The sequence below is a fragment of the Fusarium oxysporum genome, chromosome 8, assembly GCF_000149955.1.
Source record: "Fusarium oxysporum f. sp. lycopersici 4287 chromosome 8, whole genome shotgun sequence".
NCBI lineage: Eukaryota > Fungi > Ascomycota > Sordariomycetes > Hypocreales > Nectriaceae > Fusarium > Fusarium oxysporum.
The window spans coordinates 1983972-1999641 of NC_030993.1; the positions used below are offsets into that span (position 1 = coordinate 1983972).

Below are 15670 nucleotides of genomic sequence, written 5' to 3' on the forward strand. Positions count from 1 at the left end.
CCAAGGCGTTGATGTGTATTTAAAGCGGGCGATTCACTTTCACCGTTTGTTGGCTGTATCTTTGGCATCCACCATTAACGACGGCTGAAAGTCTTGTGATATCAATTCAAGGTTTTCATAGCATTGATTGTTCGCTTGAAAACAGAGTATTTATCTCATACTGATCGAAGAGTGTATCAATCTCCAGTCACCTACACTACACATTGGAGCGGTAATCGAAGTCTTCCGGAAATTCACTAATAATTATTCTTCAGTGCACATGCATGTTTTCAAACCCTCCATCCACATCCACATCCACACTCGCTCGCCTCTGGCTGGGCCTGGGCTCGGGCTGTCGTGACCCCCCCTTTGTACCTGGGCATCTTAGGTAGCTTACCTAGGGAACACCCATGCTCTGGCTGATCCATTTCTCAGAGCCCCTCCAGCCCCTCCACCTTCTTTCAGTTGCCAACAATCAAACGCACTGAGCATCATTCTTCACTAAGTTAGTGTAGTGTAACTCAACAACACCACCTGGCGTCACTAGCATTCATCGACTTTTCGTTCTGTTCTGTGTAAATTCTCGCCTTTTCACATCCATTCTCACACTAGAGAGGCATGGTTCTCAATCACTGAACGAACAACTCGACGTCTCCACCATAATCCACATCCCACCTCACCTAGCCATCCCCGACCACCCCCAAGTTACCTGATAAGGTAAGGTACCTGACAGCAATCGTGCCGCTACCGCTACCGCTACGTACCGACCGCTATTACTAGCTCGATTTACCTGGACTCATTGCGGGCCAACTACTGCGATTCCCTCCACCGCCCGCCCGCTTGTTCCTCTCGACGTCTCCCGAATCAACTCTGAACCCGATAATCACGACGAGGCCAGAGCTGAGCTGAGTACACCATCCTGACCGCATGTGCTGTGTTTAGCACCTGCGAGCGAGCAACCGACTGCTTCTGCTGTTCACTCTTTGCGACTCCTTAGCTTCGCCTTCGCCTTCGCCCAGCCTTCAACGAGCCTAGACGCAGACGGGACGAGACGTCACGGTCAAGTCTTACACAACTACCGCCGTGATCAACTTCTCTCTGCCTCCCCTCTCCTCGAATCTATACTCATACACCAGCCACCAACCCCAGCACACCACATACCGTCACGATGCCCTGCTTCAAGGGCATTGCGGTCAGCATTCATGCGAACTCTGCCCCGCTGCCAGAGTATGGCATGCAGAAGCAATCTCGTCTCTCAAGAATCAGTACCTACATTCCTGTACCCCAACCTCAGCTCGCTGAGTCAAACAAACCCGAGCCTGCAAAATTCGCCATATCCATCACCCTTCTCACCCCCGGCTTGCCTATCCCATACTCGACCCCGAAGCCCAGTGATGATAACCCCTACCCGAAGCCTCAGTTCGTCGGCGGTCTGAACACCGGCGATCGGAATAAGTCCTCTGGTGTTGTGAACCCCTACATTCCCATGACCAACTCCGAAAATGAGACCATCGCTGCCTACATTTACTTTGACGGTAGAGCAAAGGAGGAAGTTGCTACTCTCCTGCGACCAGGTGAGGAAACATGGGTCAACAGTCGCTGGGTCCAGGTCCCAGACTCTGAAGGTGGCGGTCTGGCCGAACGAGAATTCCTATTCCGCGAGGTTGGCCTCGAGCGCTGGCTCAACGGCTTGGACCTACAAGGCCATGATGCAGCTGAGAAGCTAGAGAAGCGTCGCCAGAAGTTTGAGAAACGCCGCCGACGACAACGGGCCATGGAAGGGAACGCCAGTGCCGATTTGGAACAGGGATCTACAGGACGGAGGGACACACTACGCTATGGCGCTGACGACAAGTCTCCTATTGAGGCTGTCGTGGACGACTCTGATTCATGGTCCGACGACGACGACGAACCCCCTGAGGCGACTGGGCAGATCAAGGTGGCTATGTTCCGCGTGCTGGCCTCAGGCGAAATCAAGAAGGGCGAATACTCACCCCAGTTCGGTGCTCACGACGGCGACGAAGATGACATGGGCTCTAAGGAAGGAAATGGCATCGACGCCGACGTTGAACACACGACAAGTTTCGCGAAGCCCAAGACTCTTGATCCGAAGACTATCAGTACACAGACAGTCACGGGCATTGACGGACCAGACAAGCCCTATGCTGTCTTTACCTTCTTTTACCGAGGAGAGCGTAAGTATTCTCGGGCGTTTTGAGGATCGTACACTAACCCACATTGCAGGACAATTGCAAAAGATCGGGGTTCTACAGTCCTCAAAGAACCCTCAGACAACCCCTGGATCAGCCAAACGGAGGTCAGGTCAACTCGACTTCTCCAGCCTCGGACCTCTCAAGGCTGGTGGCACTGTCGGCTTCTCCGCTTTCCGCGACCAGGCTACCGAAGCCTCGAGACGACGCAAGGCTAGAAAGAAGAGCAATGGAAATATCGCCGATGATAGCGACGATGATGATGAAGAGGACGACGAGAACCTGGGCAAGATGGAGGAAGTGTACGCAAAAGATGTGAACGCCAAACTTGCGCCAGAAGACGCCAAATTCCAGGGCGAACTTGCTGAGGGCGTGGATCGTATTCACGTAAGTTCCGCGATTAGATCTTTCGGGATATTTGAACTGACGATATGATGTAGCTTAAGAGGGCGCATTCTGCAGACCCAGACAGCTTGGCCACACCGGAATTGTCACAAACTCCGACCGCAGCTAGCGAATCCACGTCACAAGCGCCTACCACAGGGGGGTCACCCGCCAACAATCTTCTCTCAAACGCTGTAGGTCTTGATACACCTAGCAAGTCAATTTTCCAGAGTCCTCTCAAGAAGTACCGACCCAGTGTGGATTACGGATCGGGAGGTCTGAACCTCTCAACAGGATCTGGCTTGAAATCAGAGGTAGATTCAGCTGTTTCCGGGGGATCTGAGTCAGGGTCAGGAACCCCCTCCAATATCGAAACCCAAAAACCGAAGGTTGAGGATGAGGAAGAGCTATGATCATGGCGGAATCCTCGATTTTCGATCGCTCTCACAGACTTCACCGGAGAAGTTTATTCATTGAATTACGAAAGAAAACGACAAAAAATGACGGCCTTGCTCTAAACATAAACCGGCCGTTGGGTGTCGACATGGACAGCCTTAGCAGCTTCGAGATAGACTGATGGACCAGTTCTTGGGCCGAAGGGTTTACTCCTCGACCGGCACGACTACTGACAGCACAAGATATAAAATTTTCACTATGAAATTTATGTGGTGTATTGGCGAAGGTTAGGGAAGTATTGGGTGCTTCTAAGATTTGGGAAGCAAGTGGCTCATGTTGTATCGAGGCGGCCTGTCATTTCTTGGTGCAGGAAAACAAGCAACTCTTGATCTGAGGCATGGGTGGGTTACTTACTAGAGGTTAGAAGGTCCTACAATCGAGTAGTCTGAGCCAACAGAAGGAACCAGTGTTCGGTGAATCGATTAACTGTATGTGACATATCGTTACTTGAAGAATAGAACGGCATTGCTTTACTTCATGCTTGCGAACTGGAGTGAATGCCTTGACTGTATGCACGAGACAGGCCCTGAACGCTATGGTACTGTCACCAACTAGATAGTCCAGTATGACTATTTCGCTATGCCATTTTCACCCTTTAATCTAGAATCGTAGCTACGAATAGAACATGACTTGGGATATGAGAAAGTCTGCTCTGGCTCTAACCCTGGCATGAGAGGCCAGTCTGGAGCTTTAAGATCATGGAGGCACAAATATACAACTGGCCGTAATCAGTACATTCACGAAGTATGCATGTCACCAATTCAGGATTGTGTCCAGCAACGAAGTCAAGGTCAGAGTAATAATCAGTTGATAGCATTCTATTATAGCTTCTAAGGAACAAGCCGGCTCAACGAGCAAAAAGCTCGTAACCAAAATGGATCCTGACAAGATTCGCGCGAATCGTCTACTAAACTTGTGCCATGTTAGCGAAGTGCTTCTGACACGTTGGCTTGTATGAAGAATGAATGAGAGGGAGACATGTCAGACTGTTGAGCTTGATAATTTTGAAATCAACATAGAGATTCAGTTGGCCGTTCTTAATGGAAGAGTTTGTCATCATGCAAGAGGGGGGTGTTAAACGCGTCCAGCTTGTGTGCTGGAGGCATCGAGACGTGTATTCTTGTGTCGTGTCATGTAAACGTACCTTACTGTTATTGGTTTGAAAGAACCTGCAGATATGTTATTCTGATGCTGCAGAGGCGTCTGCATATTCTCAAGAGTGTTGCCGCCCGAAAATGTCTGCGGGAACCAATTATTGTTGGAACTGAATTATTGTTGAAGACAAAGAAAGTTTTTCAAGAGCAGCTCCAGCGCAATTTTATTCAGCAGGCGGACCGGGGTATGGTCAATTATCGGTATATCCAAGCTCCATCCCGCCATTTATGCTTATACCGAGGCCGCACTGTATCAGCACAGCCCTGGACCCAATCTCCAGCGTATTTCAGTGGGCAGCAGTCCATCATCGTTGACGTGTGTGCCTAATCTGCACTGTGCCCCCTCAACCCCACCATCCATTCGATCTCATCTCTCTTCCTTGCTCGCTTCCATTGCTTTCCCCTCGGGCAGACTTTGCGACAACCCAACGGTTCTCTACCTTAGTTAAAACCTTTCAGTTCCCCCTTTCTAGACGCATTAGCGATCCAAACGACCAGGACAGGTCCCCAGATCAAAATGGCCGGAAGTGAGTTTATACTGCTCTGGAATGGTTGTACGACGATAGAATCTAACCGCGCACACTTCTAGACTTTGAGGAAGTTGCCAGTATGTTTGGAACCCTCCTGGACTGATTTATGGGTTCAACCCGCACGACCGTGACCTGATACCTAACGAAAAATAAACAGAACAGTTTGTTGAGTTCTACTACAACACCTTCGACAGTGATCGCAAGGGTCTTGCTGCTCTCTACGTAAGTAGCCCTCCAGCCCAACGACGAGAACACTAGTAGAACAACCCGCTAACCCTGACAATAGCGAGACAACTCTATGCTGACTTTCGAGTCTGCTTCCGTCCTCGGCACCCAGGCTATTACCGAGAAGCTTGCTGTATGCACCCTTTCGTCACCAGCGACTTCGAGTCGGCGTTGTTAACAATCTTTCCAACAGGGCCTCCCCTTTGAGAAGGTCAAGCACCAAGTCTCTACCCTCGATGCCCAGCCCTCCAATGACCAGGGCGGTGTCATTATCCTCATTACCGGTGCTCTCCTTGTATGTTTCCGACCATCCCACAACCTCCTGAAATGCGCCCACTAACAAATATTAGGTCGATGAGGAGCAGCGCCCCATGAACTTCAGCCAGTCCTTCCAGCTCGCCCGCGATGCGAATGGCCAGTACTTCGTCTACAACGACATCTTCAAGCTTGTCTTCGGTTAATCGAAAGCAGTTACACTGCCGGCCGGCGCTTTTGGTTGTTTGAATGAGTTGAGCGATGTTTATAAACACACAAACACACCAAGTGGGGCGACAGAGGAGGGGAAATTAAAGCGGCAATGGCAACGGAATAGCTTCTTTTTTGACGATAAGATGAATTTAGAGCATGGCTTGAAGGGAGCGCAAGTGTTTGACTCGGCTGTGATTATCTTGAATTTCTTCCCGCTGATGAAGCGGAATTATTGGTTCCTAAAGCTATGAGTACTCAACCTCACCCTCAGCTTGATAACATGGCATAGAGGGCCTGAAGAGATGGAGCCAAGAACAGGCCATCTAGAATTGAAAACTGTGAGTGTAAATGGTGCAACGACATACGTCACGTATACTTGAATAGGGTCACCACTTCGTGATTGGCATTCTACCTTTGAGAAATGAACGCCCTCAGTAGCCACGATCTGACTAATCTTTCAGCAGCAGACAGGGAAATATGCAGCATATTTTCTGTGCTAGCTCTGTCAAGATGGTTATGAAAGCCTCAATTTGCTTGTTATGAACACAGAGAATACACCTGTTGAGACCAGAGCTGGGGATTCTCTTGACAGGACATTTAGAAGGCGAAACATTCACTTTACGCTGAAGTCTTGTCCGAGAAGCAAGCTCATCATCTATTTTTAGGATGGTCATAAGACCGGCCTCACTGGTCACTGCGAAGTGGGATGGGACGAAACGTAACCCGAGAAAAATCATTCATTTTCCATGCCCTGAACCGTGCAACACCGTTTGATCCCAAAATCGCAATGCATTGTGAAGGGTATAAACAAATAGGCTTAGATCTTGGTAGCAGCCTCAAGAGCCTTCTGCTTCTTGATGATCTTCATCTGAGCCTTGGGGCCCATGATACCACCACCCCATTGTCGGCGGGCCTGGTCGTGCTTCTCAAGGTAACCGTCCTTGACAGCGGAGATGAGCTTGGAGAGCTCGTTCTTGTCCTCGGAGCGGACCTCGGTGACGGCGAGGACAGCGGCGGTCTATAATTGTTAGACACGAAATTGAGCTCATGATTTCGATAAACATACCTTCTTGTGGACGACCGTTCCGAGACGGGCCTTGCCCTTGACAATGGCGTAAGGGATACCCATCTTCTTGCAAAGAGAAGGAAGGAAGACGACGAGCTCAATGGGCTCGACATCGTTAGGGATGAGGACGAGAGAGGCCTTCTTGTTCTCAATCAGGCCAACAACGTGGTTGAGACCGTACTTGACAGTGTAGGGCTTCTTGGAAACATCCTCCTTCTTCTTACCCTCCTTGACGGCGGTAGCCTCCTGGAGGAGACGCTCCTTCTTCTCGGCCTTGGTCTCAGGTCGGTACTTGTTGAGGAGCTTGAAGGCCTGGGCAGCAGTGTTGCGGTCGAGGACGTGCTGGAACTGAGCGAGAGCCGGGGGAACCTTGAGGCGCATCTGAAGGATCTTCTTCTGTCGCTGGAGGCGAACATACTCGGGCCACTTGACCATGCGAGAGACATTTCGCTTGGGCTGGATGTCCTGGCCGATGCCGAAGTTGCGGGGTCGCTTCTCGAGAAGAGGGTTCTATGGATGTCAGCGATCTTCCCACCAGGAGGGAGAGAAGAGAATTACTAACCTTGGCGGCCTTCTTGCCAGCCTTACCCTGAGGGAAAGGGGCGGGAGCGACCTTCTTGCCGGACTTGGGAGGCTGTCATTGAGAAAAGAAGACATCAGCAAGGCGTTCAAGCCAACAAAAGGTCTTCTCTGAACTCTAACGAGAATAGGTCGTGACATTTCTGCACACGCCGCATCTCCAGCCAAGTCTTCACCAGCTCGATACCTGTTACGGTGATCGAATACTGGCGGAATACCAACAGCATATGCCGCCCACAAAGTGGTCGACGCTGTGGCTCAATTGCACAATAAAGCGCATTTGACTCACAAAACTGTGGCCATTAGAGTCGAGTCGATTGTTTCATTCACTCACCATCTTGAATAGTTGGGGTTAGTAGTTGCTCGTGGGTTGAAGAGCAAAAGTCCAGGACACGATGGTGGATGGAGAACGAAGTCAAGAAGAAAAGCGAGTTCAGTGCCTTTTTTCCGTGGAAAATAATTAGGGCTTCCTGTTTTCTGGACCCACATTGAAAAAAAACTCGACCCCACTGGCTGGAAGAAACAAGGACAGACAGGCGAGGGGCTGGAGCTGATCTTTTCACGACTAATGTAGCGCACGTGACCGTGACTCTTACAGTCAGGCAAACATACTCATGGCTGGAGTCAATGATTGGGAGGCAATATCTTGAGAAGGAGGGGGGAAAAAAGCTAGAAACTGTGAAGCTGAAGTTATTTTGAAAAAGACTTCTCCAACAAAGTAACTGAACTCGCTCGACATAAAACCTCCTGTACTTGGAGAAGTCGTCCACTCACTCCGTCCGTATAAGCACTCACAAAGACTCAAACCACTTGAGACTTTCAAACTCCACTAACAGCAAAATGGCACCTACACCTTGCGTTCGGTGTCAGAACAACCGAGCTGTTGTAAAGCGACCCAAGAACCATCATAAGCTATGCCGAGACTGCTTCATCAGAGTGTTCGAGGATGAAGTCCATCACACAATCACATCATCAGACCTCTTCTTTCGGGGTGAAAGAGTTGCTATTGGTGCTTCAGGTGGCAAGGATTCAACAGTGCTGGCATCTGTAATGAAAACCTTGAACCAACGACACAACTATGGACTTGACCTAGTACTTTTGAGTGTCGACGAGGGCATCAAGGGATATCGGGACGATTCCTTAGAGACAGTCAAGCGAAATGCTATTCAATACGACATGCCCCTGGAAATTGTTGGTTACGACGAACTGTACGGATGGACCATGGACCAAGTTGTCGAGACTATCGGAAAGAAGGGAAACTGCACATATTGTGGTGTTTTCAGACGACAGGCTCTGGACCGAGGAGCCAAGAAACTGGCCATTCAGCATGTCATCACTGGTCACAACGCTGACGATGTTGCCGAAACCGTTCTCATGAATTTATTACGAGGCGATATGCCACGGTTATCTCGTAGTACCAGCATTGTTACCGGAAACGCAAGCAGTGAGGTCAAGAGAAGCAAGCCTCTCAAGTATGCATACGAAAAGGAGATCGTACTTTACGCACATCACAAGAAGCTGGACTATTTCAGCACAGAGTGTATTTACAGCCCCGAGGCTTTCCGAGGAACAGCACGTGGACTTATCAAGAATCTGGAGAAGGTACGGCCAAGTGCAATTCTCGACATTGTACGAAGTGGAGAGGACATGGCTCGACTTACACCAGACAAGGGCCAAGCTGCGTGTGGCTGCGACGAAGGCGAGGGACTTGGAGGTTGCGGATCAGCCAACGGGCGGACTTCTGGTAACGAGATGGCCCAGGTCGAGGCCAGCCTAAAGAAAAAGCACGAGTCTACAGCTCTCGAGACAGAGATCACATCCAATGGAACACCCAAGGACGACGCAGTTCCCTTGCCAATAAGGACTAAGAAGCAAAAGGAGACACCTGCACCAAAGCAGAATCTAGGAAAGTGTGTTAAGTGTGGCTACATGTCGAGTCAGACCATGTGCCAGGCTTGCACGTTGTTGGAGGGTCTGAATAAGAATAGAGCAGAGATAGCGATATAATGAATACCCCTGCTGTCAAAACCAATATTTCTATCATTCCATTACACCATGGCTCGAACAAAGTACTTTGTTTGAAATTGTTTTATTCTTTCTCTTAGCCACTGTCCATCCGTCTCATAGGCTTCAATGCCTTGCTACTAGTACCCCGAATATGTGTATTTACAGTTGCAGTTTTGGGCTGTCGTCTCTGGTTATTTGCCCTCGGTTCCATATTGCTGTTTAAGAAAAGCGTGTCTCCAACTGTTTGATCGAATTAATGTTTGAACCACTCCGGTTGAATAGAAAAACAAACCTTCCAAGGGTTGTTCAGCTCGAAGCCTAAAGGCGCTTCTGGTTTGTCTGTTTGTCCTCGTAGAGTTCCCGTAAGTCGGCGGTCACGGTCCATCACTAATCAATTCGTTAGAATCCTCGAGTTACCGTTCGGCTGGATGTATCATACTTTGCTATAAACTAATTAGTATTGACGATACTGTCGAATGCCCACAACTTACTCTATCCCATTGATCCACGGAGTAACGAGGTCGTTTGCCCTCGTTCTGCCAGGTCTTGATGACGGCAAGACCAGTACCAGAGATACCGAACATCTATCAATCATCAATGAGCTTCCGTATCGTGCGACAGCGAGACCGGACGGTGACATACACCAATCATGATGGCATAGGGAAGAAGAGCCTCAAAAGGGACGGGCATCGTGATGGCGGCGCTGCCTGAGCAGACTCGAAGGTATTCGGCGTATGTATCGGAGAACGAGAGTATGAATTGACCAGGCCTGACCTGTTTTCCGGGTTCGTCGCGGTGGTCGTGAGTCTACCGAGTAAACGGGCCTTGAATTGAAGCTCAACTTCGAACCGAGCCATTGACGACTCAGCGATTGGTGATGCAGATTTCGGTGCCTGAGGCCAGAAGCTCCGTAACTATCCCTGCGTCGTGGTACAGTAACTGAGGGGAGTTATTGCACAGTGTGTTACCAAGCTAGCAGTAGAAGCGTAGTAAGAGAACAGAAGAAAAGGAGGAGTAAACTATGGTTCTTTATTGATAATGATTCAATACTCTCAAGACATTTAAAAACGAAATAAAGCAAAGGAGTCACTTAATTTACTTCCCTTATACTTGTATACTATACTAAAACTGTCAGTTCTTCAATAATCCGCCGGTAAGCACCCTGGCTTTTACTATTCCGGACTTTTTCTCTCTCCCCTGGAGGGGCTCCCTAAGTAGCTGTCGCACGCACTGTGGCAACTAGCTCCCGCGACTGCTGTTTGATATCACACAAGTTGACGCGACGTGATTCAGTGGCTTTCCTATCGCATCTCTACGATCTTTAGACTCTCTACGAACGCGTGGTTCAAATTAACTTGGGCGTGTCAATACACTCCCGAATTTTCTTTTAAGCAACCAGTACTGCGCATTCGCTCCCGGCCGTCCCTCGATGCAAGCCCGCGTACCGCGATGAAGCAGACGTGACCACACTGCGAGAAACCCTTCGCAACCTACCGAAAGCGACCGATATGCAAATTCGAGGCTCTCGTTTCAGGATATTTTCTTTTGGGACGCGGGGGTAACCATGACAGGTGCACAAACTATGGCTGAAGAGCTTCCACACAGCGTCATGGTTTCCGACGAGGATGCTGAATATGAGACGGCAGGCGAAACAGGAGGCGAAACAACAATAATCGCATCTAGGCCAAACGGAGGCAAAGGAAGCTCTGGTACGAATCAAGCTCCAGCAGAGAATGGCGATTCCGAGTTCGGCGACCACGATGCATCTGGCGAGGATGTAGACGCATCTGGAGAGGAGGACAACGACTATATGGCACCTCCGCAGACATCGTCTCACGACAGTGTTGGACCTCCGCAAGACGGCGATGAGGAAGATCATGAAAACGTTGAAGGAGATGAGGAACATGAAGAAGACGACGTAGATGCCGAGGAGGAGGAAGATGTTGATGCCGAAGGAGAAGACTATGAGGAAGACGAAGGCGTTGGTGCCGTTAAGTTTCAACCAGGGACAAGAAGCGACGACGACGATGACAGTGAAAGCGATAAATCCGAATCACCAAGCGCAAACGACGAAGAGTCTGACGAGGAGGCTGCATGGGAAGATGCTGCAGAGGCCGAGGAAGATCATGAAGATGAAGAGACGGCCGCCTCAAGCAACTGCATCTTCTGCGGCCATAACGAAGACGAAGACCCCAGCGAGGAGTTTGAGGTTTATTTGGCGTGTGTGCGTTGTGGTGGTAATGGTAAGTTCACCTACATCAGTATACTTTTTGGAAACTTATCAAGTACAGCTCACCAACAATGCGCGCGCGATGCGGCTGCAATGAGTGCGGATAATAGTAGGTTTCAATGTGTAAGCACAGTTTGGCAAATGCTGACAATACCAGCGCCCGAAATTTGGAAATGCCCTGAATGCTTCAGTAAAGAATCCGACGTGGGGAGTGAAGATGAGGAGATGGAGGATCACGATGTTGATCACAATGCCGACATTCACTCCCAACAGTCTGATGTCCCAGAGGTACCAGGGGAGCATGAGTCTGGTCAGCACGTCAACGATGACGAAGATGCCAGCTCCCAAAGCGACAATGACAGTGAGCTTGATGAGGAGCCGATTGACGCTCCTCGCAGCTTGAGAAAACGCAAATCTTCATCATTAGAAGATGACGGAAACGGGCTATCTCTGAGGAAACGACGACGAAACCAGTCCCAAGACGCAGGGTCAGAGAGCACAGCACGAAATGGAAGCGCTGAACCAGGGCGACACCACCCTCCCAGAACTGTGCGTCTCAAGGTTCCACGACCCCCACCTGTCTCAATAGAGAAACGTACTCGTACCTCACTTGTACTTAAACTTCATGTCAAGCCTGGCAACCTTAAAGAAATCTTATCTCGCAAAAAGAGAGAAAAGAGAAGGCAGCCAGGTAGTGCCACGCGCCCGACCCCTCAACGACCAGCCCTGGCTGCGACTCCAGCTCCAGCTGCCAGAGCCAACCTTACAGCTGCAGCTATATCTAACCTTCCCACGCCTTTCACATCGGACAACTACTCACAACCATTTTATTCATTTTATGATCGCGAGGCCGATGAGATGAAGGGGAAGCCTTACGGCGGCATATTGACCGAAGCCGAGGCCGACACATCCAAGACTCTCCCTGATGAGGATGATCGAAACAAGTTCACCTCTACTCTAAAGAAAGCCGAGGATGACTGGAGAGCGCGTCTTCTGCTGGCCATGCAAGAAGACCCAAACCCTCCTGTGCGAAAGTCGAAAAAGGCCGGCAACAACGGCAGTGAGATCGAATGCATCGATTTTGGCGGCTGGGAAATCGATACTTGGTATGCTGCGCCGTATCCTGCCGAATACAGCATAAATCGCGTGCTGTACATTTGCGAGTTCTGTCTGAAGTACATGAACTCTGACTACGTTGCTTGGAGGCACAAACTCAAATGCCCAGCCAAGCATCCACCAGGAGACGAGATCTATCGTCATGGATCAGTCTCGGTTTTCGAAGTTGACGGTCGCAAGAATCCGGTCTACTGCCAGAATCTGTGTCTTCTTGCCAAGCTGTTCCTGGGTTCGAAAACTTTGTATTACGACGTTGAACCCTTCCTTTTCTATGTTTTATGCGAATACAACGAAACAGGTTACCACTTTGTGGGATACTTTTCCAAAGAAAAGAGGGCTAGCAGCCAGAACAATGTCTCATGTATTCTGACATTACCAATACACCAACGAAAAGGTTATGGCAACTTGCTTATAGACTTTTCCTACTTACTCACCAAAGTGGAGGAGAAGACGGGTTCGCCCGAGAAGCCTCTCTCTGATATGGGCCTGGTCTCATATCGCAATTACTGGCGACTGGTTCTGTGTCGATACTTTTTGAAGGTGATGGAGAATGAGAAACACGCAACAGAAGGGCTCAGCATAAAACGGATATCCGCCGATACCGGCATGACCCCGGACGATGTCATTTCTGCATTGGAAGGTCTTAGGGCCCTTGTCAGAGATCCGCAGACCAAGGTGTATGCCTTCAGAGTCGATTTGGATTACTGTCGAGAATACGTGGGCAAGTGGGAAGCCAAGGGTTACGTTCAGTTAAAATCCGAAGCTCTCGTTTGGACTCCATATGTGATGGGCCGAACCAATGCCGTCAACTTTGAACTCGGCCCACCGATCAACACCATCGCACCAAGGGAAGACGACGAGGCCAAGATTGACGAGGGAAATGGTACGGCTGCCATCGAGGATCATCAGCCAATGGTCAATGGGGAGAAGCACGATGCGTCTGCTCCTGAAGCAGTCGCAGATGCAGACGGTGATGCTTCAATGAACATTAATAGAGAACAACCCCAGGAGTCTCCAGTCGAGAACCACTGTGCGGAGCCAGTGCCAGTCCAGTCTATTGAAGATGTGGCACCCGGGCAAGAGAAAGATAAGGACGTTGAAATGGAAGATGCAAAAGCCGCAGGCCCCCCGGCTTGGCTACAACCATATCAGAACATTCCGTTCACCCGCTTTGAAGTCTTTCCTGCCGTACCTGGTGGTCGACGAGAAAGAGCTCGGCCAAGTGTCAGTCGACCGACTGTCCCTCGCCCAGCCAGTAGTGCTCCCAGACCGAAGCGTCCCAGCAACAGCCATCGGCCATCCTCGTCTAGACCCAAGAGTTCAAAGAAAAAGACTGGAGGGACCGGTCGTGGACCAGGTAGATGGCCAAAGGGAACAAAGAAATCTGATTACGGTAACGCTACCAGTGGCCCTGGTCTACCGCCCGGCTGGGTCGATCGACAAGCCAAATTGCAAGCTGTCACGGAAGGCAAGGACCCAGAACAGGAGGTAGCAGTTCAAGACTCAGCAGCAGAAGACTCGGTCGTTGTCTCGACGAAGACTAACGGTGCTAAAGTCAATGGAATTACTGCAAATACTGTGGGATCGGGATCAACGGAAGGGGCTGCTAAAGGAGAGGACGTGGATGCTGAAGGAGAGGATATCTAATTTTATTGAAAGCGGTCGATTACAGGAAGGCTTGGGGTTACGGATGTACTATATACCTTGGTAGGATCGGCGTGGGTTGCTTTATTGGCTTGATCTCGCCAGAGATAGGGGTCGTTGTTTGTAGCAAGCGTATTGTTATTGAAATACTAGACAAGACAGGTCATGGGATGGAATCATGCTTCTTGGAGGTTAAAGGCATGAGGAACAGGAACAGGAATAGGAATAAGAATAGGATTTTTAACAAAGGAAATTTGTATTAGCGAGTGTCTATGAATGCTGAGAGAGAGAACTATGTGACTTACCTATTGTTAGTTTATGTTTTGTCTGGTATAATGGTAGCCTCGACAGGTTTGCTAAAGACGTCCAGCGCCTTTGACTGCAGAAGTCCAAGATAGGCTTTGTACATGCGTTGAAAGTCGGATCTTTTGACAGATCCTTCGATCGAGCACTTTTCGAACGAGTGGTGAGTGGTTTTCTCAGTTAGTTTGACAACTGACCTGCCACAGATGAAGGTGTTCTTACCATGCCACCCTTCACTGCGGATAGCCATGAGCGGTTTGCGATGGGTATCACCATCTTCAGGCTCCTCGTCATCGATATCACGAATATCCATGTACTCGTCTGCCATGCCTCCACGGTTCTCAAGACCTTTGCCGTTGTAACTGTAAATGGGCAGGCAAACGGCATGGTCTCCCCAAATCTCGATGGTGATCATCTTGCGGTACTTGGAGTAGATGGGGCCGAAGCCAGAGACTGCTGTGTGATACTTTGTTGTTGATACTTTGTCGTCGCGGTTCTGGCTATGGAAAGGAGCCGAGATGATGGTTCCAGGCCCGAGTTCGTTGAGTTTTCGCCTCTGGTCAGTTGGACGCATGTGAACGCTGACAGTCTCTCCGAGGCTGAGGTCAAGATGAGCCTGATGCACTCCGTAGAAGGATTGGCCGTCCTGTCCAACGTCTTTTGTCAGTGCACAGCGTCTGAGATACGCAACATCGCTTCCAAGGTTAGAAGAAACAGAGCTTCTTGCAGAGGAAGCAGAGCGCGTTGACGTGGCGTCTGAGTCTCGACGACGACGACGTCGATAAGATACAGGTTCTGGAGTAGTCAGTTCAACAGGATGAGAAGTAGGTAGCCCCTTGTTGTTTGAGTGGAATTGAGTGTAGAACTTGGCTGCCAGGTTACGAAGCTGCCAGCTACAGTCCTTACACTCCCAGTCGTCAGCCGCAGAGTGAAGAGAAGACATGAGAAAAGAAACAGAGTCTTTCTGCTCAACGTGAAGCCATGTCTCTTCCTGTTTCCTGGTTGGTCGGTTGGGTTCGTTCGGTGAGAAGTGCGCGTGAGCAAAGATATTAGCCTTGAATTTATTAATGCGGTGGCTGGTGTCGATATTCAGAGACTGTTGGAAGTTTCTGTCGCGGATGAGACCTCTGCTACGAGGATAGGACTTTCTAATGCGATGATCATTGAATGAAGGCATTTTGATGATTTTCTTGTATATCTTGGGGAATGTTGGTGATTAAAACCGGTTATTGAAGCTGAAATCGCAAAAAGTGCATGTGATTTGATAGTCGTTGAGATTGTCATTATATCGAAGACAGGCTACGATTATATAGTTGACT

General features: G+C 49.5%; 7 protein-coding genes across 8 annotated transcripts; 4 read left to right on the forward strand and 3 right to left on the reverse strand.

The window, feature by feature from the left end:
- The first annotated feature begins 452 nt into the window (after window positions 1-452).
- On the forward strand, window positions 453-3612 carry FOXG_03275 (uncharacterized protein). Its single transcript, XM_018380918.1, has 3 exons — window positions 453-2174; window positions 2224-2576; window positions 2630-3612. Exons 1-3 carry the CDS (start codon window positions 1148-1150, stop codon window positions 2984-2986), a joined length of 1737 nt encoding a protein of 578 aa, XP_018237303.1. The 5' UTR covers window positions 453-1147; the 3' UTR covers window positions 2987-3612.
- An 870-nt stretch (window positions 3613-4482) lies between these two features.
- On the forward strand, window positions 4483-5969 carry FOXG_03276 (uncharacterized protein). Its single transcript, XM_018380919.1, has 6 exons — window positions 4483-4710; window positions 4773-4790; window positions 4871-4935; window positions 5000-5071; window positions 5132-5233; window positions 5289-5969. Exons 1-6 carry the CDS (start codon window positions 4701-4703, stop codon window positions 5397-5399), a joined length of 378 nt encoding a protein of 125 aa, XP_018237304.1. The 5' UTR covers window positions 4483-4700; the 3' UTR covers window positions 5400-5969.
- Window positions 5970-5981: 12 nt separating this feature from the next.
- FOXG_03277 (60S ribosomal protein L8) lies at window positions 5982-7552 on the reverse strand. Of its 2 annotated transcripts, XM_018380920.1 has the most exons (4): window positions 7386-7552; window positions 7035-7106; window positions 6473-6982; window positions 5982-6424 (listed from the first exon to the last, which is right to left on the reverse strand). In XM_018380920.1, the coding sequence occupies exons 1-4, from the start codon at window positions 7386-7388 to the stop codon at window positions 6224-6226; spliced, it is 786 nt and encodes a 261-aa protein (XP_018237305.1). In that variant the 5' UTR covers window positions 7389-7552; the 3' UTR covers window positions 5982-6223. The 2 variants fall into 2 exon arrangements, with proteins under 2 accessions (XP_018237305.1, XP_018237306.1); XM_018380921.1 differs by having other exon boundaries at window positions 7035-7552.
- On the forward strand, window positions 7511-9115 carry FOXG_03278 (uncharacterized protein). Its single transcript, XM_018380922.1, has one exon. It carries the CDS (start codon window positions 7892-7894, stop codon window positions 9056-9058), a length of 1167 nt encoding a protein of 388 aa, XP_018237307.1. The 5' UTR covers window positions 7511-7891; the 3' UTR covers window positions 9059-9115.
- On the reverse strand, window positions 7713-9989 carry FOXG_03279 (uncharacterized protein). The gene is made up of 5 exons (XM_018380923.1): window positions 9701-9989; window positions 9550-9642; window positions 9498-9501; window positions 9351-9445; window positions 7713-9298 (listed from the first exon to the last, which is right to left on the reverse strand). Exons 1-5 carry the CDS (start codon window positions 9746-9748, stop codon window positions 9278-9280), a joined length of 261 nt encoding a protein of 86 aa, XP_018237308.1. The 5' UTR covers window positions 9749-9989; the 3' UTR covers window positions 7713-9277.
- Window positions 9990-10294: 305 nt separating this feature from the next.
- Window positions 10295-14354, forward strand: FOXG_03280 (histone acetyltransferase). The gene is made up of 3 exons (XM_018380924.1): window positions 10295-11301; window positions 11350-11397; window positions 11446-14354. The coding sequence occupies exons 1-3, from the start codon at window positions 10623-10625 to the stop codon at window positions 14049-14051; spliced, it is 3333 nt and encodes a 1110-aa protein (XP_018237309.1). The 5' UTR covers window positions 10295-10622; the 3' UTR covers window positions 14052-14354.
- A 10-nt stretch (window positions 14355-14364) lies between these two features.
- Window positions 14365-15528, reverse strand: FOXG_03281 (uncharacterized protein; the record flags this gene model as incomplete). Its single annotated transcript, XM_018380925.1, has 1 exon — window positions 14365-15528. One exon carries the CDS (start codon window positions 15526-15528, stop codon window positions 14365-14367), a length of 1164 nt encoding a protein of 387 aa, XP_018237310.1.
- Window positions 15529-15670: the final 142 nt, after the last annotated feature.

Bases quoted from the DNA above. Each gene is read 5' to 3' on its own strand.
- FOXG_03280 (XM_018380924.1), top strand. From the start codon at position 10,623: ATGACAGGTGCACAAACTATGGCTGAAGAGCTTCCACACAGCGTCATG. The intron at 11,302-11,349 runs GTAAGTTCACCT...TATCAAGTACAG, and splicing joins TGTGCGTTGTGGTGGTAATG to CTCACCAACAATGCGCGCGC. The intron at 11,398-11,445 runs GTAGGTTTCAAT...TGACAATACCAG, and splicing joins TGCAATGAGTGCGGATAATA to CGCCCGAAATTTGGAAATGC.
- FOXG_03276 (XM_018380919.1), top strand. The intron at 4,936-4,999 runs GTAAGTAGCCCT...CCCTGACAATAG, and splicing joins AGGGTCTTGCTGCTCTCTAC to CGAGACAACTCTATGCTGAC. The intron at 5,234-5,288 runs GTATGTTTCCGA...AACAAATATTAG, and splicing joins TCATTACCGGTGCTCTCCTT to GTCGATGAGGAGCAGCGCCC.
- FOXG_03279 (XM_018380923.1), bottom strand. From the start codon at position 9,748: ATGCCCGTCCCTTTTGAGGCTCTTCTTCCCTATGCCATCATGATTGGT. The intron at 9,643-9,700 runs GTATGTCACCGT...GATGATTGATAG, and splicing joins CCTATGCCATCATGATTGGT to ATGTTCGGTATCTCTGGTAC. The intron at 9,299-9,350 runs GTTTGTTTTTCT...TCGATCAAACAG, and splicing joins AGCTGAACAACCCTTGGAAG to TTGGAGACACGCTTTTCTTA.
- FOXG_03278 (XM_018380922.1), top strand. From the start codon at position 7,892: ATGGCACCTACACCTTGCGTTCGGTGTCAGAACAACCGAGCTGTTGTA.
- FOXG_03275 (XM_018380918.1), top strand. From the start codon at position 1,148: ATGCCCTGCTTCAAGGGCATTGCGGTCAGCATTCATGCGAACTCTGCC. The intron at 2,175-2,223 runs GTAAGTATTCTC...CCCACATTGCAG, and splicing joins CTTCTTTTACCGAGGAGAGC to GACAATTGCAAAAGATCGGG. The intron at 2,577-2,629 runs GTAAGTTCCGCG...GATATGATGTAG, and splicing joins AGGGCGTGGATCGTATTCAC to CTTAAGAGGGCGCATTCTGC.
- FOXG_03277 (XM_018380920.1), bottom strand. The intron at 6,983-7,034 runs GTTAGTAATTCT...TGACATCCATAG, and splicing joins CTGGCAAGAAGGCCGCCAAG to AACCCTCTTCTCGAGAAGCG. The intron at 6,425-6,472 runs GTATGTTTATCG...TAACAATTATAG, and splicing joins GAACGGTCGTCCACAAGAAG to ACCGCCGCTGTCCTCGCCGT.